The sequence below is a fragment of the Bufo bufo genome, chromosome 1 (genome assembly GCF_905171765.1).
Source record: "Bufo bufo chromosome 1, aBufBuf1.1, whole genome shotgun sequence".
NCBI classification, from domain to species: Eukaryota; Metazoa; Chordata; class Amphibia; order Anura; family Bufonidae; genus Bufo; species Bufo bufo.
Window position 1 is genome coordinate 295,041,538 of NC_053389.1, and position 26,423 is coordinate 295,067,960.

At 42.2% G+C, this 26,423-nt stretch overlaps 1 protein-coding gene across 1 annotated transcript in view; it reads left to right on the forward strand.

Annotated features, from left to right (window-relative positions):
- PDGFRB (platelet derived growth factor receptor beta) overlaps positions 1-26,423 on the forward strand; it is a 186,600-nt gene that overhangs the window by 128,717 nt on the left and 31,460 nt on the right. The window contains exons 13-17 of the mRNA XM_040440726.1: positions 15,647-15,751; positions 15,839-15,949; positions 17,395-17,548; positions 21,389-21,552; positions 23,150-23,268. Of these exons, the coding sequence (XP_040296660.1) occupies positions 15,647-15,751; positions 15,839-15,949; positions 17,395-17,548; positions 21,389-21,552; positions 23,150-23,268 (653 nt within the window). The remainder of the gene's footprint in view (positions 1-15,646; positions 15,752-15,838; positions 15,950-17,394; positions 17,549-21,388; positions 21,553-23,149; positions 23,269-26,423) is intronic.

Here is a 26,423-nt window from a genome sequence, read left to right on the forward strand (position 1 = left end):
AGGCAAGCAACTGAAATTACACTAAAGTGTAAAAATTAAATGCCTTATTTATCGGCAAGCTACTGTGCCACCCGGTATCAGTGGTTGGCACTGGCAGTGGGCACACTACAGTCAGTGGAAGAGGGCCTGACACACACTGGCAGCAGGCAAGCAACTGAATTTAGACTACTGTCTAAAAATTAAATGCCTTATTTATCGGCAAGCTACTGTGCCACCCGGTATCAGTGGTTGGCACTGGCAGTGGGCACACTACAGTCAGTGGAAGCGGGCCTGACACACACTGGCAGCAGGCAAGAAACTGAATTTAGACTACTGTCTAAAAATTAAATGCCTTATTTATCGGCAAGCTACTGTGCCACCCGGTATCAGTGGTTGGCACTGGCAGTGGGCACACTACAGTCAGTTGAAGTCGGCCTGACACACACTAGCAGCAGGCAAGCAGCTGAAATTACACTAAAGTGTAAAAATTAAATGCCTTTTTTATGCAAAGTCCTGTGCCAGCCGGTATGAGTGGTGGGCACTGGCAGTGGGCACACTACAGTCAGTGGAAGTCAGCCTGACACACACTGGCAGGCAACTAACCTTAGATTAAAGTGTAAAAATTAAGTGCCTATTTTTTAAGCAAAGTCCTGTGCCACTCGGTATGACAGGGGTGGGCACTGGCAGTGGGCACACTACAGTCAGTTGAAGTCGGCCTGACACACACTAGCAGCAGGCAAGCAGCTGAAATTACATTAAAGTGTAAAAATTAAATGCCTTTTTTAAGCAAAGTCCTGTGCCAGCCGGTATGAGTCTTGGGCACTGGCAGTGGGCACACTACAGTCAGTGGAAGTCAGCCTGACACACACTGGCAGGCAACTAACCTTAGATTAAAGTGTAAAAATTAAGTGCCTATTTTTTAAGCAAAGTCCTGTGCCACTCGGGATGACAGGGGTGGGCACTGGCAGTGGGCACACTACAGTCAGTTGAAGTCGGCCTGACACACACTGGCAGGCAACTAACCTTAGATTAAAGTGTAAAAATGAAGTGCCTTTTTTTTAAGCAAAGTCCTGTGCCACACGGGATGACAGGGGTGGGCACTGGCAGTGGGCACACTACAGTCAGTTGAAGTCGGCCTGACACACACTAGCAGCAGGCAAGCAGCTGAAATTACACTAAAGTGTAAAAATTAAATGCCTTTTTTATGCAAAGTCCTGTGCCAGCCGGTATGAGTGGTGGGCACTGGCAGTGGGCACACTACAGTCAGTGGAAGTCAGCCTGACACACACTGGCAGGCAACTAACCTTAGATTAAAGTGTAAAAATTAAGTGCCTATTTTTTAAGCAAAGTCCTGTGCCACTCGGTATGACAGGGGTGGGCACTGGCAGTGGGCACACTACAGTCAGTTGAAGTCGGCCTGACACACACTAGCAGCAGGCAAGCAGCTGAAATTACATTAAAGTGTAAAAATTAAATGCCTTTTTTAAGCAAAGTCCTGTGCCAGCCGGTATGAGTGGTGGGCACTGGCAGTGGGCACACTACAGTCAGTGGAAGTCAGCCTGACACACACTGGCAGGCAACTAACCTTAGATTAAAGTGTAAAAATTAAGTGCCTATTTTTTAAGCAAAGTCCTGTGCCACTCGGTATGACAGGGGTGGGCACTGGCAGTGGGCACACTACAGTCAGTTGAAGTCGGCCTGACACACACTAGCAGCAGGCAAGCAGCTGAAATTACACTAAAGTGTAAAAAGTAAATGCCTTTTTTATGCAAAGTCCTGTGCCAGCCGGTATGAGTGGTGGGCACTGGCAGTGGGCACACTACAGTCAGTGGAAGTCAGCCTGACACACACTGGCAGGCAACTAACCTTAGATTAAAGTGTAAAAATTAAGTGCCTATTTTTTAAGCAAAGTCCTGTGCCACTCGGTATGACAGGGGTGGGCACTGGCAGTGGGCACACTACAGTCAGTTGAAGTCGGCCTGACACACACTAGCAGCAGGCAAGCAGCTGAAATTACATTAAAGTGTAAAAATTAAATGCCTTTTTTAAGCAAAGTCCTGTGCCAGCCGGTATGAGTGGTGGGCACTGGCAGTGGGCACACTACAGTCAGTGGAAGTCAGCCTGACACACACTGGCAGGCAACTAACCTTGGATTAAAGTGTAAAAATTAAGTGCCTATTTTTTAAGCAAAGTCCTGTGCCACTCGGGATGACAGGGGTGGGCACTGGCAGTGGGCACACTACAGTCAGTTGAAGTCGGCCTGACACACACTGGCAGGCAACTAACCTTAGATTAAAGTGTAAAAATGAAGTGCCTTTTTTTTAAGCAAAGTCCTGTGCCACACGGGATGACAGGGGTGGGCACTGGCAGTGGGCACACTACAGTCAGTTGAAGTCGGCCTGACACACACTAGCAGCAGGCAAGCAGCTGAAATTACACTAAAGTGTAAAAATTAAATGCCTTTTTTATGCAAAGTCCTGTGCCAGCCGGTATGAGTGGTGGGCACTGGCAGTGGGCACACTACAGTCAGTGGAAGTCAGCCTGACACACACTGGCAGGCAACTAACCTTAGATTAAAGTGTAAAAATTAAGTGCCTTTTTTTAAGCAAAGTCCTGTGCCACACGGAATGACAGGGGTGAGCACTGGCAGTGGGCACACTACAGTCTGTGGGCCTGCAGCTCCTCACACACAGGCAGGCCAGGCAACTGCAATATGTATATAAAGGAAAAAAAAAAGCAGACTAATGTTGCAGCCCTAAAAAGGGCTTTTTGGGGTGCTGTCAGGACGCTGTCCTTACAGCAGAGATCAGATGAGTCTTTCAGGACTGGAGTGGACACTGAATTCACTAGCCTAGCTATCGATTTCCCAATTAAATCAGCAGCAGTTACAGTCTCCCTCCTCTCACTAAGACTGCAGCTTCAGAATGAATCTAAAATGGATGCTGTGCAGGAGGTGGGAGGGTCTGGGAGGGAGGGTATGCTGCTGATTGGCTGGAATGTGTCTGCTGACTGTGAGGTACAGGGTCAAAGTTTGCTCAATGATGATGTATAGGGGGCGGACCGAACATCGCATGTGTTCGCCCGGCAGAGGCGAACGCGAACAAGCTATGTTCGCCGGGAACTGTTCGCCGTCGGATAGTTCGGGCCATCTCTAGTTGTAGCCACTTATCGATCCATATTAAGATCTCTATCTTGTAAAGGTGACCAAATCGGTTAAAAAAAAAATAATATATATATATATATATATATATAGTACAGACCAAAAGTTTGGACACACCTTCTCATTCAAAGAGTTTTCTTTATTTTCATGACTATGAAAATTGTAGATTCACACTGAAGGCATCAAAACTATGAATTAACACATGTGGAATTATATACATAACAAACATGTAACGGGGTTCCGAAGGTGCCCGCAGAACTGTTGCTTAGCTTTGGGAATGAGGATCTGTGTTTGACCTCATTCCCAGGGCGGCTTTACTGCTGGGTGGCTCCCTGCTCCTAAGTCTGCCTTGAGCACCGAGCTGATCACTCGGTGCTCAACTGGTTGGTCTGTCGGTCATGTGACGCTGGCCACGTCACATGACCCTCACTCCCCACTATAAATACAGGCAGCCTGCTAGCCACAGGTTGCCTGTTAATTTCTAGGTTCCTGGCTATTTGTTAGACTACTGAATACTCACCTGATTCCGTTCCCTGACGATCCTTTTGCCTGCTCCTCCTGTACTGCGCATCCGTCCTGGTATTGTGACCTCGGCTCCCACCTGACTACTCTCTTAGGACTCCTCTTGTACTTCTCAAATCTCCTGGTATTTGACCCTGGCTTCTCCTGACCATTCTTTGCTTAACCCTTTGTACTGTGTAGCTCTCTTGGTTCTGACCCGGTCCGTTCATGTTCCGTATTTTGTCTTGTCTGTCTTCCCTGCACGTATCCTAAGTTAGGGACTGTTGTCCAGTTGTCCCCTGTTATCAGGACTCGTGAGGAAAGTAGGCAGGGCTAGGGGTGAGGGTGGAGCGCAGTGGTCACTATCCTTCCCCCTGTGTGTGTGTGGACGTGACCGTTACAAAACAAGTGTGAAACAACTGAAAATATGTCATATTCTAGGTTCTTCAAAGTAGCTTTGATTACTGCTTTGCACACTCTTGGCATTCTCTTGATGAGCTTCAAGAGGTAGTCCCCTGAAATGTTTTTCACTTCACAGGTGTGCCCTGTCAGGTTTAATAAGTGGCATTTCTTGCCTTATAAATGGGGTTGGGACCATCAGTTGCGTTGAGGAGAAGTCAGGTGGATACACAGCTGATAGTCCTACTGAATAGACTGTTAGCTGCTTTTTTCTTGCCATAATACAAATTCTAACAGTCTATTCAGTAGGACTATCAGCTGTGTATTCACCTGACTTCTCCTCAACGCAACTGATGGTCCCAACCCCATTTATAAGGCAAGAAATCCCACTTATTAAACCTGACAGGGCACACCTGTGAAGTGAAAAACATTTCAGGGGACTACCTCTTGAAGCTCATCAAGAGAATGCCAAGAGTGTGCAAAGCAGTAATCAAAGCAAAAGGTGGCTACTTTGAAGAACCTAGAATATGACATATTTTCAGTTGTTTCACACTTGTTTGTTATGTATATAATTCCACATGTGTTAATTCATAGTTTTGATGCCTTCATAGTCATGAAAATAAAGAAAACTCTTTGAATGAGAAGGTGTGCCCAAACTTTTGGTCTGTACTGTATATCTAGAGAGAGAGCGTTTAGCCTAAATTTTTATATTTTTTATTCAAATATACCCCACTCCCTTCTTTCAGGATCATTCAGTACAGAATATACATATAGCAGCCAGCACCTTTACATATAATTGTCTTCATATAATGGCTACTCTTCCATGATTCAGTTTTACACCTAGACAAGAGCGGTTCTCCGGGAATTAAGAAAATGAAAATACTTAAATATTACTTTATTATAAATACTGTATATTCCTAAATACCTTAAATTAGTTATAATGGCTGTAAAGCAATCATTAGGAGAAATAAAATAGCCACTGTCCTATTAGTACACACAAAACCTGTCCTAATCATACAGGAAGAGAAGTTACTTCACAACACTGGGGTAAAGAGCTGCTTTATCCTCCTCTCTGCTCATCAGGGATTATGATCCTGAATACAGGTGCATCCAGGGCCGGTGCAAGGATTTTTGTCAACACAAGCGAATCTACATTCTTGCCTCCCCCCATCATTTCACATTTCTGCTCCTCATGATTCATGTCCATTTCTTGCCCCCCCATGTGCTAATATCATAGTGCCATCCTCTCCCCCTGCCCCCTAATGTGCCAGTATCAAGTGCCTCTCTCCTCCCCCCTCCATGTGCCAGTATCATGGCGCCAATAGCCCCCCCCCTCCCCCGTGGCAGTAAAGTAACAGTCCGGTATTTTAAAAAAAACAAAAACTTTTATACTTACCTCCATGTCAGCGATGCGATGCAGGCCTCTTCCGGCCTGTGTTTCCACCAGCCTCTAGTGTTGAAGATTTGGTGCTCGTGTTCTTATTTAGCCTGTCTTTCAGAAAAGTTTATGCTGGGATTCAAACCCACGACCTTTCACATCAGAGACAAGGCACTTACCCACACAGCTATGAGAGCTGTATAGCCAATTACTTTAAAATATATATATATATATATATATTTTTTTATTTTTTATTTTTTTTTAAGTAATGTGAAAGGTCGTGAGTTCGAATCCCAGGAGAAACTTTTCTGAAAGACATGCTGAATGAGATTTAAATACACCAGGGTCTCATAGCTCACAGTGAGTGTGTTTTGTGTTGCTGCGGCTGCTCCCTCAGCCTGTCAGCTGCATGCCGTTCGCTCTGTGACTGAGACAGTGAGGGCCGGGCTGCGGGGCAAGTTAATTGTTTGCCGCCGCCCCCCCTTCTTTGCGCCCTCAAGCAGCCGCTTGGGCTGCCTTATGATAGAGCCGGCCCTGGGTGCATCTCTGGGGAAATGGAGATGAGGAGGAGATATGAGAGGATTGTGGGGTGTGGCTAATGAGCAGCAGCATTTGTATGCAGTCTCCTTTTCCCCTGCCACGGTCTGCCCTGTGCATTCTCTCTGTATTAAATTCCCCAGAGATTTGGCTAAAAGATCTTATCCGCTGTATTCAGGATCATAATCCCTGACAAGCATAGCAGAGAGGAAGATGAGACAGCTCTTTACCTCAGTGTTGTGAAGTAACTTGTCCTGCTGTGTTATTAGGACAGGTTTTGTGTGTACTAATAGGATGGCGGCCATTTTGTTTCCCCTGATGAGAGAACCCCTTTAATTGAAATCTGTATATTATCACTGCTCAGAATTACAGATCAATAGTTGCCCCAAGTGATATATTTTACAGGTAATGGTATAGGTGTAAATTATAATGACACTGCAAACTCAATTCAAGCAGATCAGTCTGGCAAAGGAGGAATGTAAATTCAGTAGTAGCAATATAACAAGACTAGGGTCAGATGCTATGCTTCATTTAAAGAGAATGTCATCAGAAAATGGCCTATTGTTTAAATCTTTTTTATGCTTAACATATTTTTTTATTTTAGTTTTAGTTTTAATTTTTCATGTCACTATATTTAAAAAAAATACCAAAAAATTACAGTTTTCACAATGACCACAAGGCCTAATAATACATTGAGACTTCCTGTTCTGTACAGGTAACTTTGCAGTAGTCATCCCATTATTATCATAGGCAGACTAAAAATTGCAGATATTTCCTTTGTATAAATAACACAGGATCCACCATACATAGGTGATATCCCAGCTTATCTGCTCCTTCCTGACCTCTGTACAGGTCCCAGGGCATGCGTAGAATGTATTTTAATTTTTTTTGGCAACCTCCCTATTTGGCCAGACTTGTAAAGGGACTTACCTGCTTCGAAGCGCCGACTCCCTGCTTCTTCTCCTATAGGCCTGCGATGCACCACTGGGCTCCCTCGATGTCAACTTTTGGTTTGACATTGTCACAGCCAATCACTGGCCATGGCGGAGACCAGTTCCCCTTACGTCATGACAAATGATCACATGACGCAAGGGAATTTGGTCTCCACTGCGGCCAGTGAGTGGCTGCAGGCAACATCAGACCGGATGTTTACAGTGAGGGAGCTTAGCAGAGCATTGCAGGCCAGGAAGAAAAGGAGTGGGGAGCCAGCGTCGGGAAGCAAGTAAGTAAGCTTCCCTTAACAGATCTGGTCTAATGGTGGGGTTTCCTTCACAACCCCATTAAAATCAATAGGCGTCTGTGTACAGCATAAACATACTGGTTCCCCTAAAAGGCATTCTTGTGGTCCATCTTCATTTTGGCTAATAGACGAGGGCCATGAGCAGGTTCCCCAACCCCCCACACACCCTACATTCTATTATATCAAAAAATCCTCAAAAAGTATTAGAAAATGTTCTGTTTTTCTACCTGATATTGCCTTTAATTCTGCCTTTGCATATTTTATTTTCACCTGTAGATGTCACTGTCCACCATTCTTTTTGCTAAGCTGCAGTTCTGTTAGTTTACTGTATGTATGCTCTGGCAATATAACACCAGAAATCTAACAGTATACTCCACAATCAGTGTCACATCAATTTCACCAGCAAGAATCACTAGTCATCAAAGGGGGTGAAACAATGCCCATAAAACTTATATTATTCATATTAGGTACCAAATACATTTTAAAATCAAGCAAGTAGACCCCATGTATTTAACCTCCCAAGTAGCACTGAGGAAATATATATCAATGGTGCAAGTACTAAAAGATATTCATACTATCATTCATAAGGGCGCACAGGGGCAATCAACCTTTGGTGGTAATTTAATAGATGTATTGGCAGGGGTGTTGCTAGGGTCTCAAAAGATCCGGGGCCCAAGCCCCAATGAATATTGCCAAGTTCTCTAAGTCTCCCCCCCACACACACACACACACACTGCACTTTCCTGTACTTGCTATACAGCAGCACATACCTGTCACATCCAGGGCCTCCCAGGTGAAGACTCCTCCCATGTAGATCTTCTCTGTCATCATCTTCTCCATTTGGTCTGTACAACTTCTTTCAGCCGCGCCTCGTCTCTGCAGAGATCTTAGCTTCCTCACATTTCTATCAGCATCCCTCAGCCTGGAGCCCCTACAATGTTATTTTGCTGCTCGCTGTGCTACCCAATACCCCCAAATACTATCCTGAAGAAAAATTACTGCCCCCATGGTAATACTGCCCCCTACAGTGCCCCAACTGTGATAACGCTCCCCAAGAGTGCCCTCATTAGTAGAAGAGCCCTCCAGTATTAATAATGCCCTTACAGAGCCCCCAGTACAAAGTAGGGCCCCCCTATAGTTTCCCAAGTGGTAATAAAGCTCTCTACAGACACCTCTGTAGTAATATGGCCTCCATAGTGCTCTTAGTAGAAATAAGGCGGATCTATAAGTCCCTCCTATAGAGCCCCCAGTAGTAATAAGACGCCTATAATGTCCCTCCAACATGCATTCCCATGTAAACATCACCCCCTCAACATTCAGTCCCATGTAAATAACATCATTCGCCCCCACCAGCCACCTTCAACATACAGTCCCACGTAAATAACATCGCCCCCTGAACGTTCAGTCCCATGTAAAAAACATCACTCCCTACCACAGCCGCCATAAACATACAGTCCCAGGTAAATAACATCACTGCATCCCCCAGCCCCCTCCAACATACAGTCCCATGTAAATAACATCACTTTCTCCCACAGCTGCCTCCAACAAACAGTCCCATGTAAATAACATCCCCCTGCCCAAGCCACCTCCAACATACAGTCCCATGTAAATAACAATCCCCTACCACAGCTGCCTTCAACATACAGTCCCATGTAAATAACAATCCCCTACCACAGCTGCCTTCAACATACAGTCCCATGTAAATAACATCACCCTACCCAGCCCCCTCCAACATACAGTCCTATTTAAATAACATGACCCCCTCCCCAGCCGCCTCCAACATACAGTCCCATGTAAATAACATCCCCCAGCCCCAGCCCCCTCCAACATACAGTCCCATGTAAATAACAATCCCCTCCTACAGCCACTATCAACATAAAGTCCTATGTAAATAACATCACTCCCTCCCCCAGCCCCCTCCAACATACAGTCCCATGTAAATAACAATCCCCTCCTACAGCCACTATCAACATAAAGTCCTATGTAAATAACATCACTCCCTCCCCCAGCCCCCTCCAACATACAGTCCCTTGTAAATAACATGACCCCCTCCCCAGCCACCTCCAACACACAGTTCCATATCCCTCCCTTCAGCCCTAACATACAGTCCCAGTTAAATAATCACAACTCCCAGCATTGCTCTGCCTCTCCCTTCACTTACCTCTTCTCATGTAGCAGACATCACCTCAGCTTCTTCCCCTTTTCACTGCTCTCCTTTCCTGCACTGGTCACATGATGGTAACATCATCGCAGGTCCTTCTCAACCACTGACTGTTTTATTGGTCACGTGACCTATGATGTCGCCACAGGTCCTTCAGCTCTTCGACCACATTAGATTCAATTGTATTGCTGTCCTGAGGATGGCAATACAGTTCTATCTAGCAGGCAGGCAGGACATTCAGGGCCTGGGACAAAACATCAGGGGCCCAGGCCCCAAATGTTTTAACCTAGCAACGCCCCTGTGTAGTGGTATGGTCTTACCACCTACTATGTCGTGGTTTGCAAGGCATGTCCTACAGCAGGGGTGGCCAACCTGTGGCTCACTCTCCACCCCAGGCTCAGATCTCTTCTCCTGATCGGGCACTGTTGCTACTTTGCAGCTCCAGCTCACTCTCCACTACGCTTTGATGCACACAGTGTGAGAACGTAGCATGTGGAGAAATACTACGATCTGACGTTGTGCTCATCAGGTCACAGTGGAGAGCGTGTCAGACCTGCAGAGTAGCAGGTGCCCAGTGCCTGATCAGGAAAGGGACAAGATTTTATTTATTTATTATAGAACTGAGCATGGGAGGTTCTGATCTGAGCATGGGGGGATCCTGATCTGAGCAATGGGGGTCTGATTTGAGCATGAGGGTCAGATCTGAGCATGGGGGAAGATCTGAGCATCAGGGTTAAGATTTGAGCATGGAAGGCAGATCTGAGCATAGGGGGGCAGATCTGAGCATGGGGGTCTTGTTTGAGCATGGGTTGGTCAGGGCTGAGCATGGGGGGGTCAGATCTGAGAAGGGGGAGATCTGAGCAATGAGGGTCTGAAATTGGAGTCTGATTTGTGTTGTCTGATCCGAGCATTGGGGGTCTTATTTTGGGGGTCTGATTTGGAGGTATGATGAGGTTTGGGGATCTTATTTTAGGTCAGATGAGGATTGGGGATCTGATTTAGAAGTCTGATCTGAGGTCTGATGAAAAATATATTTTTTCTTTTTTTCTCTGCTAATGAAAAATAAGAAGAAAATATTTTTATCAGACCTCAGATCAGATGAAAAATTTTTTTTTTTTCTTTGTTAAAACCTAGGTGCATCTTGTAGGGCGAAAAATACGGTGACTCTTGTGTAAATGTATAGCTTGTGGCTCCTGGTAGTCATATGTTGTTGTTTTTTGGCTCTTTGTGTCTGTAAGGTTGGCCACCCCTGTCCTACAGTGTCCCTAGGCATGTCCCTAGGTATGTCCTACATTCCCTAGCCGCTATGAACCTACCATCTATCCAGAGAGCATTTACTGAATTAACACAAAGGGTTGGATATCCCAGTGCACCTTATGTATGATAGTATGAATATTTTTTAGTACTTATACCATTGATATATTTTTCCTCAGTGCTACTGGAGAGGTTAAACACATGAGGCCTACTTGCTTGACTTTAAAAGGTACTTGGTTCTTAATATGATTAATAAAGGTTAAATTTTATGGTCATTATTTAACCCCCTTTGATAATACCAGAAAATATGGCACCAGAAAACTGCTATGAACTAAGGCTACTTTCACACTAGCGTTTTCGCTTTCCGTTTCTGAGATCCGTTATGGGCTCTCAAAAGCGGTCCAAAACAGATTAGTTTTGCCCTAATGCATTCTGAATGGAAAAGGATCCACTCAGAATGCATCAGTTGGCCTCCCTTCAGTCACTATTCCGCTCTGGAGGCGGACACCAAAACGCTGCCTGGAGCATTTTTCTGTCCGCGATGTGGTGCGGAGCAAGACAGATACATTCTGGCACACAATGTAAGTCAACGGGGACGGATCCGTTTTCTCTGACACAATAGAAAACGGATCTGTCCCCCATTGACTTTTAATGATGTTCATGACGGATCCATCATGGCTATAGAAGACCTAATACAACCAGATCCGTTCATAACAGATGCATGCAGTTGTATTATGGTAACGGAAGTGTTTTTGCAGATCCATGACGGATCCGCCAAAAACGCTAATGTGAAAGTAGCCTAAGGCGTCTTACCCTTGTACTTAGCCAAGTGTCCAGCCTGTAATAATTCCATTTGAAGACACGTTCTCGTTCCTTTGTTTGCTGGGCACCAGTCTTTCACACTTGTTCAGAGTAAATTGAATTTTTAGAGCTTTCATAAATGATTTTCTATTATTTCTCAAATGGCAAATGCCATGGCATTCAATTAACTGTGAAATATTTAATTTCAGCACATTATACTGTATATATATGTTAAACACATTACTGTTCAGTGACCCTTACCATGAAAAGTCATTTAAATTCAATAACATTCACCTCATACATATACAAAGTACAGACCTTAAAGAGGTTCTCCAGCAATTTATAAAATGAAAATACTTAAATATTACTTTATTGGAAATATATTCCCCAATACCTTTCATTATTTATAATGGCTAATTTTGCTTAGGGAGCAATCATTAGGAGAAACAAAATGGCCACCATCCTATTAAGACACACAAGACCTGTCATAATCACACAGGAGGACAAGTAACTTCCTAGCACTGAGGTAAAGAGCTGCCTCATCCTCCTCTCTGCTTGTCAGGGGTTATGATCCTGAATACACATTATAAGAACTTTAACTGAATCTCTGTAGTAATGGAGATCATGAGGAGACATGAAGTACACAGAGTACGGACAGGACAGACTGTGGTAATGGAGACAAGTGCTGCGGCTCATTATCCACATCATCCCCCACCTCCTCTCTGTCCTTCATGCCTCCTCATGAACTCCATTTCTACAGAGATTTAGCTGAAGATCATATTTAACTGTATTCAGGATCATAGAAGAAGATGAGGCAGCCCTTTGGCTCACTGCTCTGAAGTAACTTGTCCTCCAGTGTGATTAGGACAGGTTTTATGTGTACTAATAGGACGGCGGCCATTTCATTTTCCCTAATGATTGCTCCCTAGACAAAACAAGCAATTATATCTCATGAAAGGTATTTGGGAATATATTTATAATAAAGTAATATTTAAAGGGATTCTGTCACCTCTTTTTACCCTATAGAGATGCGGACAGCATGGCTAGATCGCCGCTAGCATGTCCACAATATACCTGTCCCATATCTCTGAGTGGTTTTATTGAGTGTAAAAAATGATTTTATATATATGTAAATCAACCTGGTAAGGAGCCCAGCACCGCCTGTATCCACGAATCTCCTCCTTGCTCACGAAGTCAGATCGCCATAATCTCGCGATGCGTGAGCTCGCGCATGCGCAGTGCGGGCATAGTGTTCCTTCCCTGTGCTGGTATCAGCCTCAGGGAAGGAACTGTGCATGCACGATCTGACGCACCGCGAGATTACGGCGATCTGACTTCGTGAGCAAGGAGGAGATTCGTGGATACAGGCGGTGCTGGACTCCTTTACAGGGGTATTGCGGACATGCTAGCGGCGATCTAGCCGTGCATGTCCGCATCTCTATAGGGTAAAAAGAGGAGACAAAATCCCTTTAAGTACAGCCAGGTCCATAAATATTGGGACACAGACACAACTCTAACATTTTTGGCTCTATACACCACCACAATGGATTTCAAATGAAACGAACAAGATGTGCTTTAACTGCAGACTGTCAGCTTTAATTTGAGGGTATTTACATCCAAATAAGGTGAACGGTGTAGGAATTACAACAGTTTGCATATGTGCCTCCCACTTGTTAAGGAACCAAAAGTAATGGGACAATTGGCTTTTCAGCTGTTCCATGGCCAGGTGTGTGTTATTCCCTCATTATCCCAATTACAATGAGCAGATGAAAGGTCCAGAGTTCATTTCAAGTGTGCTATTTGCATTTGGAATCTGTTGCTGTCAACTCTCAAGATGAGATCCAAAGAGATGTCACTATCAGTGAAGCAAGCCATCATTAGGCTGAAAAAGCACAACAAACCCATCATAGAGATAGCAAAACATTAGGCGTGACAAAAACAACTGTTTCGAACATTCTTGAAAAGAAGGAACGCAACGGTGAGCTCAGCAACACAAAAAGACCCGGAAAACAACTGTGGTGGATGACCGAAGAATTATTTCCCTGGTGAAGAAAACACCCTTCACAACAGTTGGCCAGATCAAGAACACTCTCCAGGAGGTAAGTGTATGTGTGTCAAAGTCAACAAATCAAGAGAAGACTTCACCAGAGTGAATACAGAGGGTTCACCACAAGATGTAAACCATTGGTGAGCCTCAAAAACAGGAAAGCGAGATTAGAGTTTGCCAAACGACATCTAAAAAAGCCTTCACAGTTCTGGAACAACATCCTATGGACAGATGAGACCAAGATCAACTTGTACCCAGAGTGATGGGAAGAGAAGAGTATGGAGAAGGAAAGGAACTGGTCATGATCCTAAGCATAACACCTCATCAGTGAAGCATGGTGGTGGTAGTGTCATGGCGTGGGCATGTATGGCTGCCAATGGAACTGGTTCTCTTGTATTTATTGATGATGTGACTTCTGAAGTGTTTCGGGCCATATTATCTGCTCATATTCAGCCAAATGCTTCAGAACTCATTGGACGGCGCTTCACAGTGTAGATGGACAATGACCCAAAGCATACTGCAAAAGCAACCAAAGAGTTTTTTAAGGGAAAGAAGTGGAATGTTATGCAATGGCCAAGTCAATCACCTGACCTGAATCCGATTGAGCATGCATTTCACTTGCTGAAGACAAAACTGAAGGGAAAATGCCACAAGAACAAGCAGGAACTGAAGACAGTTGCAGTAAAGGCCTGGCAGAGCATCACCAGGGATGAAACCCAGCATCTGGTGATGTTTATGCATTCCAGACTTCAGGCTGTAATTGACTGCAAAGGATTTGCAACCAAGTATTAAAAAGTGAAAGTTTGATTTATGATTATTATTCTGTCCCATTTCTTTTGGTTCCTTAACAAGTGGGAGGCACATAAGCAAACTGTTATAATTCCTACACCGTTCACCTGATTTGGATGTAAATACCCTCAAAATAAAGCTGGCAGTCTGCAGTTAAAGCACATCTTGTTCGTTTCATTTCAAATCCATTGTGGTGGTGTATAGAGTCAAAAATGTTAGAATTGTATCGATGTCCCAATATTTATGGACCTGATTGTATTTTCATTTTCCTAATTCCTGGAGAACCCCTTTTACTCAGTGATCAACAGTCATAAGATGGCGTAAGACATCACTGTGCACTGCTCAAAGAGAGATCAAGAAGACATTTCTGTTTATTAGTTCTGCCGTCTCTATGATAAGCAGGGATATATGATTGCCTTAAAGTAAGAGTGCTTTTACATGGGCTGATAGAATGGGCAGTGATCAGGAACGTTGATTTCCAATCATTGCCAACTAATTAGCTGGACTTACAGTACATGCAGCAATCATCTCCTGTGTATGGGGATGAATGATCATTACTACGATCGTTCATCCCCATACAGTTATATCCTTTGTCGGCAGCATATTCCTGTTCACACAGCGCAATGAGCTGCCAAGAGACTGATATTTAGTGCCACATAAATTATAGGATCACCTGATAAGGGCATTTGTTCATCATTTGTCATCTGATGGCTAGCACATTTACAATGGGCAATTGTTGAGAATGAGCATTCATACAGACATTAGTTCCTGATGGCTTGCCTGTTCATTGATCCATGTAATGGGGCCTCAGGGATACAAAATTGCTATGAGACTGTGGTGGCCCTAGACACTGACCTGGTATATTGGCTACCTATATCCACCACCATGGGGAACACACTGAATACTGATACAACTCCCACCAAGGTCAATATTGCTGTATAAATTCATATACATTTAGCTCCCCCTAGTGGTTACAAATAAAACAGATATACTGTGAAATAAAAACAGCAAGTCGTTTCAGATCTAAAATGGAATGGTGGACATTAACTTTAATAAAAAAAATAATAATAAAAAAATACTACATATATCATTGGGAAGTGGGACTTATACTGAGGTTTGCTTTGGACCCCTGGTACTGGTAGGCTACTCCTTTGGGTGGCGAAACGCTATTCTTAAGAAGTCCTAATGAGATATACAGCTGTCCATGAAAGCAGTGTTCTCCTTTTGCTATAAATACTTTAAGCCTGTCTTTCTTTCTGTACAAAACATGAACAATTTGTTGTTATGAAAGAAATTTAGAAAAGTGTAGAAATCAGAATCTCACTTCCTTCTGGGTTTCGCATCCCCACCAATCCCTTGGTTGAACTTGATGGACATGTCTCTTCCATTTTTATTTTCAGGCCGAACACTTGGCTCTGGAGCATTTGGCAGAGTGGTAGAAGCTACAGCTCATGGATTAGGACATGCTCAGTCATCTACAAAAGTAGCTGTAAAGATGCTGAAATGTGAGTTTTTAAAGAATTTCTTGGGCTGGGATTATGGAGGTTTTTTTTTACTTTTTCAAATAAAATTAACATTCTGCTGTCTTGCAGCCACTGCTCGGAGCAGCGAGAAACAGGCTCTCATGTCAGAACTGAAGATTATGAGTCATCTGGGTCCACACTTAAATATTGTCAACTTATTGGCAGCATGCACCAAGGGAGGTAAATATAGATGGTTTTTAACCATACATGCCTGCTCTCGAATGATTGGGAGTCTCCCGGTAAAATGATACTCCCAGATACCTGGTAAAGACATTGGTGGTTTTATGATGGCAAAAGTAGGGAGGTCCTATGGTTCTGCATTACAGACAAGAAGGACAGGAGTGGACATACCACATGGCCAGCCTGTTTATCTGCCCAGGTACCCAATAAGCAAACGGCCATATCATTTAAATGTCTCCAATAATCTGGCATTCGCATCACAGTTGATGACACCAATGCCAGCAGAAGGGAGCTGATGGCACAGTTGCAAACAGAGAGAGATATATGCCTGCATGTGATTTTAAGCACTGGGTTTCTGAAGTCAAGAGCAGAGGGAGGTGTAGAGAATATGAAGATTGGACCAGGCCTAGATTCTAATTGGAGTGGCTGGGCTTCAATGCCCCTTGGGCTCTTTTCAGCTCATTTACATATTGAAATAAAGATAGTTTTAGCGGTAAAACAAAGATCGATATATATCAACAAAAAGGTATGTCTGAGATATAGTAAATCTACATGGCACTAGAAGTGGTTTATAATGGGAAAATGACGGTGACAGATACACGAACATCCAGCATGGAACAATAGTTCCATACAATACAGATCAATAATGCAGCAGTGTGCATAAGTCTTCAAAGTCAGTGTCTGCCTTTGGTCAACTTTAAACACATTTAAAAATATGTAGCAGTTAAAATCTGAGAAGAGCTCTTAGTCATGCACTTTTTGTGCTGAGCATCTTTTCATCTGAACTGAACATTCGTGAATTCTTTATTACATAGGGTCAGTTGGGGATTTTCTCCTTTAGGCTGCCTTTTGACCAACTTTACTTAAAATGAGGACATACAATATATAGCTTCTTGTGGTATAACCTTTTTTGTGTCCAGAGGAAATCAGGCTAGGAAGACAAAAATAAACACTGACTAGTTCCTGTAGACCAGTGTAATGCCTATTTTAGACTGCCCAATTATTGTCCTACGAACACTCATTCCCGATAATCGGCCCGTCTAAAGGTGCTGCAGATCACCTGATGAATGAGTGAAATGCTCACTCTTCGGGTGAAATGATTGTTGGTGCCGACAACTCAATCATCGTTTCTGGGCAGCAGATTGTTTTGTCTAAACAGCACTCTGCTGCCCAAAAACAATGCAGTAACCATCGATCATCCTCATACCGTGGAGGTGATCAATGTATGTAAATGCAGTGCTTCCCCTCCACTAACGAGCAGGCAATCATCGGGAAGGAATGCTTACATCCCGACAAATATCTGCTCATTGGCGCAGTGTATATTGTGCAACAATATAAACACCCCTAGTTGAAGAGCATTTATCCAGATAATACAGATTCAGATTTGAAAAACCTGTGTATTCCAAACTATTTCAATTATATATTTTTATTTTATTTTTTATCAGGGCCAATATATATAGTTACAGAGTATTGCCGATATGGAGATCTTGTGGATTATTTGCATAAAAACAAGCATACCTTCCTCCAATACTATGCTGAGAAGAACCGGAAGGAAACTGAAGTCTACAGTAATACCTCCACAGCGGAAAGAATGTCGAGGTAGAACTTACATTCACTAACTGAATAAAATCAACATCTATCCTGGGAAACTAAATTTTTTAAGAAAAGAATGCTTAAATTGATGCACATAGATTTTTTTTTTTTTTTAGATATCATCAGGGTATAAGACTATTTAAATGGGTGAACCAAACTAGCTCAATGACCATATTGGTTTCGTTTGGTCTAGCTTATCGCTCATAGTCAGTCAACCAAACCATTAGATCATGCCCATGATTTATTTGAAATAAACCAGTGCTTGAAAGTTTGTGAACCCTTATGAATTTTCTATATTTCTGCATAAACTAGACCTTTAAACTACACCAGACCAAAAAATGGACAAAGATAAAAGATATCCACTCACGAAACTGTGTTTGTGGCTTTTTGTGCAGGGATTCCTCCGGTGTTCATCGCTCTCAATCACAGCTGTTCGGTTTCAAAAGTCCAGGGGAGCTACTGTCCCAGCATGCCGGTACAAGGTATTTAACCATACGCGTTTCAGGGTTCTCTAAATGACCCCTTCCTCAGTGGAAGGAAGGGGTCATTTAGAGAACCCCGAAACGCGTATGGTTAAATACTTTGTACCGGCATGCTGGGACAGTAGCTCCCCTGGACTTTTGAAACCGAACAGCTGTGATTGAGAGCGACGAACACCGGAGGAATCCCTGCACAAAAAGCCACAAACACAGTTTCGTGAGTGGATATCCAGGTGACATTGTGCCCACAGCGCATCTCTTTAGGTCCGGACGTAGGATAAGGACATACCGGCCAGGTAAAACAAAGCAACATAGTTGCTCAATTAGGTGGGACGCCACCGTTGTGCACAATTGCACTTTGTGACTACCGATTTAAGACCGGCGAGTGTTCATAAGACTTTTCACAATATATGGAATTACGATTTCTTCCAGAATGGAATAATGGTTGCAGTATTTAAAATCTAAGCCGCATCGCTATCTTAAAGTATATGACTACCATTGCTGCTATTTGATCAGTGTTTTCGTTCATGTGAATTTAAGTGATTTTATGGTATTTTATATTATTTTATTGGTATATTTTATTGGTATATTCTATTGCTATTGTGGGAACCTTCCCTTAAATAAATTATTTGATCAATTTACCCCATATTGAGTGCCTGGTTTAACCTTGATATTTTTTGTGATATATAGACCACCTAGCCAAGTCAAAGAATTAGATGATCTACTAGTTGAGGAAATAGCTAAAATGACATTGAAGGGGGAAGTTATCATTATGGGAGACTTCAATCTTCCTGATGTAAACTGGAAAACCAAAATAGCTAGTTCTGCCAGGAGTACAGATATTCTAAATTCCCTACTGGGATTATCTCTACAGCAAGTAGTTGAGGAGCCAACCCGGAAGGAGGCCATTTTAGATTTAGTATTCACAAATGGGAATTTGGTATATGATATTACTGCAGGGGAAAGCTTGGGATCTAGTGATCACCAGTCAGTGTGGTTTACTATAAGTACAGTGACTGAGTCACACCACACAAAAACAAAAGTTTTAGATTTTAGAAAAACTGACTTTTCTAAAATTAGATTAGTGGTATACGAGTCCCTATCAGATTGGAACAGTTTCATTGGAGTCCAGGAGAAATGGGACTACTTAAAAGAAGCACTATTGAAAATTCCATTAGGCTTGTCAGTAAAAGCAAAAAAAGGAAAAGACCACTGTGGTACTCAGCAGAAGTGGTCAAAATCATTAAAAACAAAAAGATAGCATTTAGGAATTATAAAAAACAAAACAAAATGAGGATGACAGGCTAATTTACAAGATAAGGCAGAGAGGGGCCAAACAAGTTATAAGAGCTTCTAAAGCACAGGCAGAAGAGAAATTAGCTCAGTCAGGGAAAAAAGACGATAAGGCATTCTTCAGATACATAAATGAAAAAAGGAAACTAAAACAAGGAATTACAAAATTAAAAACAAAAGAAGGAAGGTATATGGAAGAAGATAAAGAACTAGCTGACTGCCTCAATGAATACTTCTGTTCAGTCTTTACGAAGGAAAATGAAGGAAAAGGACCTCAGTTAGGAAAGAAGACTAATGAATCTTTTGATGCATGTGTCTTTACAGAAGAAGAGGTTCTAAGTCAGCTGTCTAAAATCAATACAAACAAGGACACAGGGGCCTGATGGGATACACCCAAAGCTATTAAAAGAGCTCAGCGGTGAACTAGCAAAACAGATTTATTTAACTAATCACTGGCAACAGGAGTCGTCCCAGAAGATTGGAAATTAGCAAATGTTGTGCCAATTCACAAGAAAGGTAGTAAGGAGGAATCGGGCAACTATAGGCCAGTAAGCCTGACATCAATAGTGGGGAAATTAATGGAAACCATACTTAAGGAGAGGATTGTGGAACATCTAAAATCCCATGGATTGAAAGATGAAAAACAGCATGAGTTTACTTCAGGGAGATCATGTCAAACTAATCTTATTGATTTTTTTGATTGGGTGACTAAAACAATAGATGGCGGAGGTGCAGTAGACATCGCTTCTCTAGACTTCAGTAAGGCTTTCGATACTGTCCCACACAGAAAGCTTATCAATAAATTGCAGTCTTTGGGCTTGGACTCCCATATTGTTGAATGGATTAGGCAGTGGCTGAGGGACAGGCAACAGAGGGTTGTAGTCAATGGAGTATATTCCGACCAAGGTCTTGTTACCAGTGGGGTACCTCAGGGATCTGTTCTGGGACCCATATTGTTTAATATCTTTATCAGCAAAATTGCAGAAGGCCTCGATGGTAAGGTGTGTCTTTTTGCTGATGACACAAAGATTTGTAACAGGGTTGATGTTCCTGGAGGGATACACCAAATAGAAAAGGATTTAGGAAAACTAGAGGAATGGTCAAAAATCTGGCAACTAAAATTGAATGTGGATAAGTGCAAAATAATGCACCTGGGGCGTAAAAACCCAAGAGCAGAATATAAAATCAGTGATACAGTCCTAACCTCGGTATCTGAGGAAAGGGATTTAGGGGTCATTATTTCAGAAGACTTAAAGGTAGGCAGACAATGTCATAGAGCAGCAGGAAATGCTAGCAGAATGCTTGGGTGTATAGGGAGAGGCATTACTAGTAGAAAGAGGGAGGTGCTCATGCCGCTCTACAGAGCACTAGTGAGACCTCATTTGGAGTATTGTGCTCAGTACTGGAGACCATATCTCCAGAAGGATATTGATACTTTGGAGAGAGTTCAGAGAAGAGCTACTAAACTGGTACATGGATTGCAGGATAAAACTTACCAGGAAAGATTAAAGGACCTTAACATGTATAGATTGGAAGAAAGACGAGACAGAGGGGATATGATAGAAACTTTTAAATACATAAAGGGAATCAACAAGGTAAAAGAGGAGAGAATATTTAAAAGAAGTAAAACTGCTACAAGAGGACATAGTTTTAAATTAGAGGGGCAAAGATTTAAAAGTAATATCAGGAAGTATTACTTTACTGAGAGAGTAGTGGATGCATGGAATAGCCTTCCTGCAGAAGTGGTAGCTGCAAATACAGTGAAGGAGTTTAAGCATGCATGGGATAGGCATAAGGCCATCCTTCATATAAGATAGGGCCAGGGGCTATCCATAGTACTCAGTATATTGGGCAGACTAGATGGGCCAAATGGTTCTTATCTGCCGACACATTCTATGTTTCCTGATGAACAGTTCCCCTACTAGATTCTTTATATATTTTGTTCTCATGTTAATATTCATTTCAATATTTTCTGAAGCTTCCTTATCTGGTTTCATTTTTGATGTTGGTTTCAAGTACTAAGGTATCTTCCTACATATTCACAGTATTCTGATCCTTTGTCTCTTCTTCTTAGTCACATTTCAGTTTCCATAGAAAGCGATGGCGGTTACATGGATATGAGCAAAGATGACATTTACTATGTGCCAATGCTGGATCTTAAGGATGAAATCAAATATGCTGAGATAGAACCTTGCAACTATGGAACTACCTATGAACTAGAAAACTACTCCAATTCTGGTCAGTATAGCATCAAAGAAAACAATCCATGTGTATTTTTAACAAATCACAAAATGTGGTTTGAGATTAGAAGATCCAGAAATAGAACTGCTCCTATATATATGGGCTTTGCCTATTATTCAGTACAAGTAAATGTGGCTGAGTGGCCTGTAAGAGGTGGCTGGTTGTCACAGACTGAATCATTTAAACAATAGTGGTACAATATACTTGAGATTTACAGTAAAAGGAAGATAAGCTTGGAGGTTACAGTACACATTCGATGCTGCTATCACACTTGACAGTTACTGCTTCCTACTGGTGGTGTGGAAGAATGTTCTATAAAACAACTTTAACAGCCCTTTATGTCAACTTTCCACACTCCAGCATTGTTCTTGAGAGCCTTCTAGACTCTAGAATCTAAAGCCAACCTATCCTGTTCAGTCCACAATGCTATAGGACTGAACCACCCAGGCTCCTCATCACTCTCTTCCCAGCCTCCAACCCACCAACACTTCCAAAATGGACAAGCTCGGCTTGTCTTACTGGATAACTAAAGGGTCTTCAGGTATCTCTATGGACCAACTGCCCTCTCATCCCTGTGCCAAACCATTCCCTTATCTGCTCCTCTGTGTCCTATTGGCATTGGGGGACAACACTCCAGCATTACAACCCACACACATAGGTCAGAGTCAGGCTCTTCTTCAGACTACACTGATGCCGACACCTCTTCTTGTTAGCTGATTGCTAGGAAATGAGCACTCTCGTTGTCAGCTACTGTTGTGGCCCACATACATTACAGGGCTCACCAGCCCAAAATACAGCATGAAACTCATATATACATTCACATTTGCAAAATATGTACAACACAATAGCAGACTATACAATAAAGCAGTTTCTCTTTTACTACTGATGGCCTATCCTCAGCATATGCCATCACTATCTGATCAGTGGGGTCTGACACCCTGCACCCTCGCTGATCAGCTTTTCTGCAGTGGTGCTGCTGCCAAAATTACACAGCTTTGTCCATTGCACAGAGGAGCTAGTTACTGGAGCACTGCTCACATTCACTTCACCCAAGAGATTGCAGAACAGCTGACTGGAGTGGGTGCAGGGTGTTGGACCCCCACTGATCAGATAATGATGGCCTATCCTGAGGCTAGAGTATCACTTGTAAAAAGGGTGGACAACCCCTTTAAAAGGGAATATAATGTTTGCACCTTTACATGCATGTGGATGGAAGTGGTGCTGTTTCTGGGGAAAAAAACAAAAATATTTCTTCTGATCACAAACACTCTTTTTAAAGATTAACAAAAAATGTTTTTGACAACTCAGAGATGATCTTTCCTTGTAGCTTTACCCTTGAATAATGGTCATTTATAGGGTTCGGTCTAACTTGGAAGCCGCATCTTTAATTAATGTGCTGGGGCCAGCAGAGAAAGAGCTATTCTTTGTGGCTTTGTGCTTTGGCTAATAGTCGGGGGACCTGAGCGGGGAACCACCTCTATGATCTGCATATGCCATAATACAGTTTATGGGAAGGAATTGTCTTTATAATATGTAGTTTAGGCTGTATACTATCAATCAAATGATATATGTTTCCCAATTTCTATTCCCACAGCTCCAGAAAGGACACGTTATTCCACTGTAGTCAACGAATCACCAGTCCTTAGTTTTACTGATTTAATTGGATTCAGCTACCAAGTTGCCAATGGAATGGAGTTTCTTGCGTCTAAAAATGTAAGTCAATTTAATGTCACCTCACAAATAAACAATTTTACATTGCTGCAGTAAATCAAACAAGACTTGGTTTCAATAAGGGCACTTGTACTCCGCCCTAAAGCTAAAACTGAACCAACTACATGGCACCATGAAGTGCAAATCATGAGAGACCTCTTCCCAGTTGTTGTTGTTTTTTATTATGAAACAAACAATATTTCCATACAAGTATATATCCAAAACATTATTACTTTTTTTTATTTTTATCCCAAGCTCATAATACCCTCCCTACCCACCCTCCCATTGCAGTGCATCTCTATAGGAAAGGTGAAAGTCAAAGAGATTTAGAATTTCCAATACCTTAATCAATTTTTCCTCCATATTCCTTTGTTTATAAAGCACTTTTTCATATCTTTTGATCTTGTTGACCAAGTTGAGCCATTTAGTCACATTTGGAATATCCTGTAAAAACCAGACCTGTGTAATCAGGAGTCTTGCCAAAAACATTACCTTTACCAAAAGAATCTTTTTATATTTGTAACAATTAACCTTGGAAAGATCACAAAATATCCAACACTCCATCATAAAAGGAATCACTACTTTCAGTTTTTGGGTAATAAAGTCATCAACCGCTAACCAGTATTCTTTTAGTTCTGTACAAAACCAAAACATATGGATAAAGTCTGCTCCTGGTACATCACAAAGTGGGCAATTGGATGTATCCCTTAAGCCACATTTATTAAGCCATTGTGGAGTGACATAAACTCTATTTAACCACCTCAGCCCCCAGTGCTTAAACACCCTGAAAGACCAGGCCACTTTTTACACTTCTGACCTACACTACTTTCACCGTTTATTGCTCGGTCATGCAACTTACCACCCAAATGAATTTTACCTCCTTTTCTTCTCACTAATAGAGCTTTCATTTGGTGGTATTTCATTGCTGCTGACATTTTTACTTTTTTTGTTATTAATCGAAATTTAACGATTTTTTTGCAAAAAAATGACATTTTTCACTTTCAGTTGTAAAATTTTGCAAAAAAAACGACATCCATATATAAATTTTGCTCTAAATTTATTGTTCTACATGTCTTTGATAAAAAAAATGTTTGGGTAAAAAAAAAATGGTTTGGGTAAAAGTTATAGCGTTTACAAACTATGGTACAAAAATGTGAATTTCCGCTTTTTGAAGCAGCTCTGACTTTCTGAGCACCTGTCATGTTTCCTGAGGTTCTACAATGGCCAGACAGTACAAACACCCCACAAATGACCCCATTTCGGAAAGTACACACCCTAAGGTATTCGCTGATGGGCATAGTGAGTTCATAGAACTTTTTATTTTTTGTCACAAGTTAGCGGAAAATGATGATTTTTTTTTTTTTTTTTTTTCTTACAAAGTCTCATATTCCACTAACTTGTGACAAAAAATAAAAACTTCTATGAACTCACTATGCCCATCACGAAATACCTTGGGGTCTCTTCTTTCCAAAATGGGGTCACTTGTGGGGTAGTTATACTGCCCTGGCATTCTAGGGGCCCAAATGTGTGGTAAGGAGTTTGAAATCAAATTCTGTAAAAAATGACGAGTGAAATCCGAAAGGTGCTCTTTGGAATATGGGCCCCTTTGCCCACCTAGGCTGCAAAAAAGTGTCACACATCTGGTATCTCTGTATTCAGGAGAAGTTGAGGAATGTGTTTTGGGGTGTCTTTTTACATATACCCATGCTGGGTGAGATAAATATCTTGGTCAAATGCCAACTTTGTATAAAAAAATTGGAAAAGTTGTCTTTTGCCAAGATATTTCTCTCACCCAGCAGGGGTATATGTAAAATGACACCCCAAAACACATTCCCCACCTTCTCCTGAGTACGGAGATACCAGATGTGTGACACTTTTTTGCAGCCTAGGTGGGCAAAGGGGCCCATATTCCAAAGAGCACCTTTCGGATTTCACAGGTCATTTTTTACAGAATTTGATTTCAAACTCCTTACCACACATTTGGGCCCCTAGAATGCCAGGGCAGTATAACTACCCCACAAGTGACCCCATTTTGGAAAGAAGACACCCCAAGGTATTCGCTGATGGGCATAGTGAGTTCATGGAAGTTTTTATTTTTTGTCACAAGTTAGTGGAATATGAGACTTTGTATGAAAAAAAAAAAAAAATCAGCATTTTCCACTAACTTGTGACAAAAAATAAAAAATTCTAGGAACTCGCCATGCCCCTCACGGAATACCTTGGGGTGTCTTCTTTCCAAAATGGGGTCACTTGTGGGGTAGTTATACTGCCCTGGCATTTTCCAGGGGCCCTAATGTGTGGTAAGTAGGTAAATGACCTGTGAAATCCTAAAGGTGCTCTTTGGAATATGGGCCCCTTTGCCCACCTAGGCTGCAAAAAAGTGTCACACATGTGGTATCGCCGTATTCAGGAGAAGTTGGGGAATGTGTTTTGGGGTGTCATTTTACATATACCCTTGCTGGGTGAGAGAAATATCTTGACAAAAGACAACTTTTCCCATTTTTTTATACAAAGTTGGCATTTGACCAAGATATTTCTCTCACCCAGCATGGGTATATGTAAAATGACACCCCAAAACACATTCCCCAACTTCTCCTGAGTACGGCGATACCAGATGTGTGACACTTTTTTGCAGCCTAGATGCGCAAAGGTGCCCAAATTCCTTTTAGGAGGGCATTTTTAGACATTTGGATACCAGACTTCTTCTCACGCTTTGGGGCCCCTAGAATGCCAGGGCAGTATAAATACCCCACATGTGACCCCATTTTGGAAAGAAGACACCCCAAGGTATTCAATGAGGGGCATGGCGAGTTCATAGAAAAAAAAAATTTTTGGCACAAGTTAGCGGAAATTGATATTTTTTATTTTTTTCTCACAAAGTCTCCCGTTCCGCTAACTTGGGACAAAAATTTCAATCTTTCATGGACTCAATATGCCCCTCACGGAATACCTGGGGGTGTCTTCTTTCCGAAATGGGGTCACATGTGGGGTATTTATACTGCCCTGGCATTCTAGGGGCCCTAAAGCGTGAGAAGAAGTCTGGAATATAAATGTCTAAAAAATTTTACGCATTTGGATTCCGTGAGGGGTATGGTGAGTTCATGTGAGATTTTATTTTTTGACACAAGTTAGTGGAATATGAGACTTTGTAAGAAAAA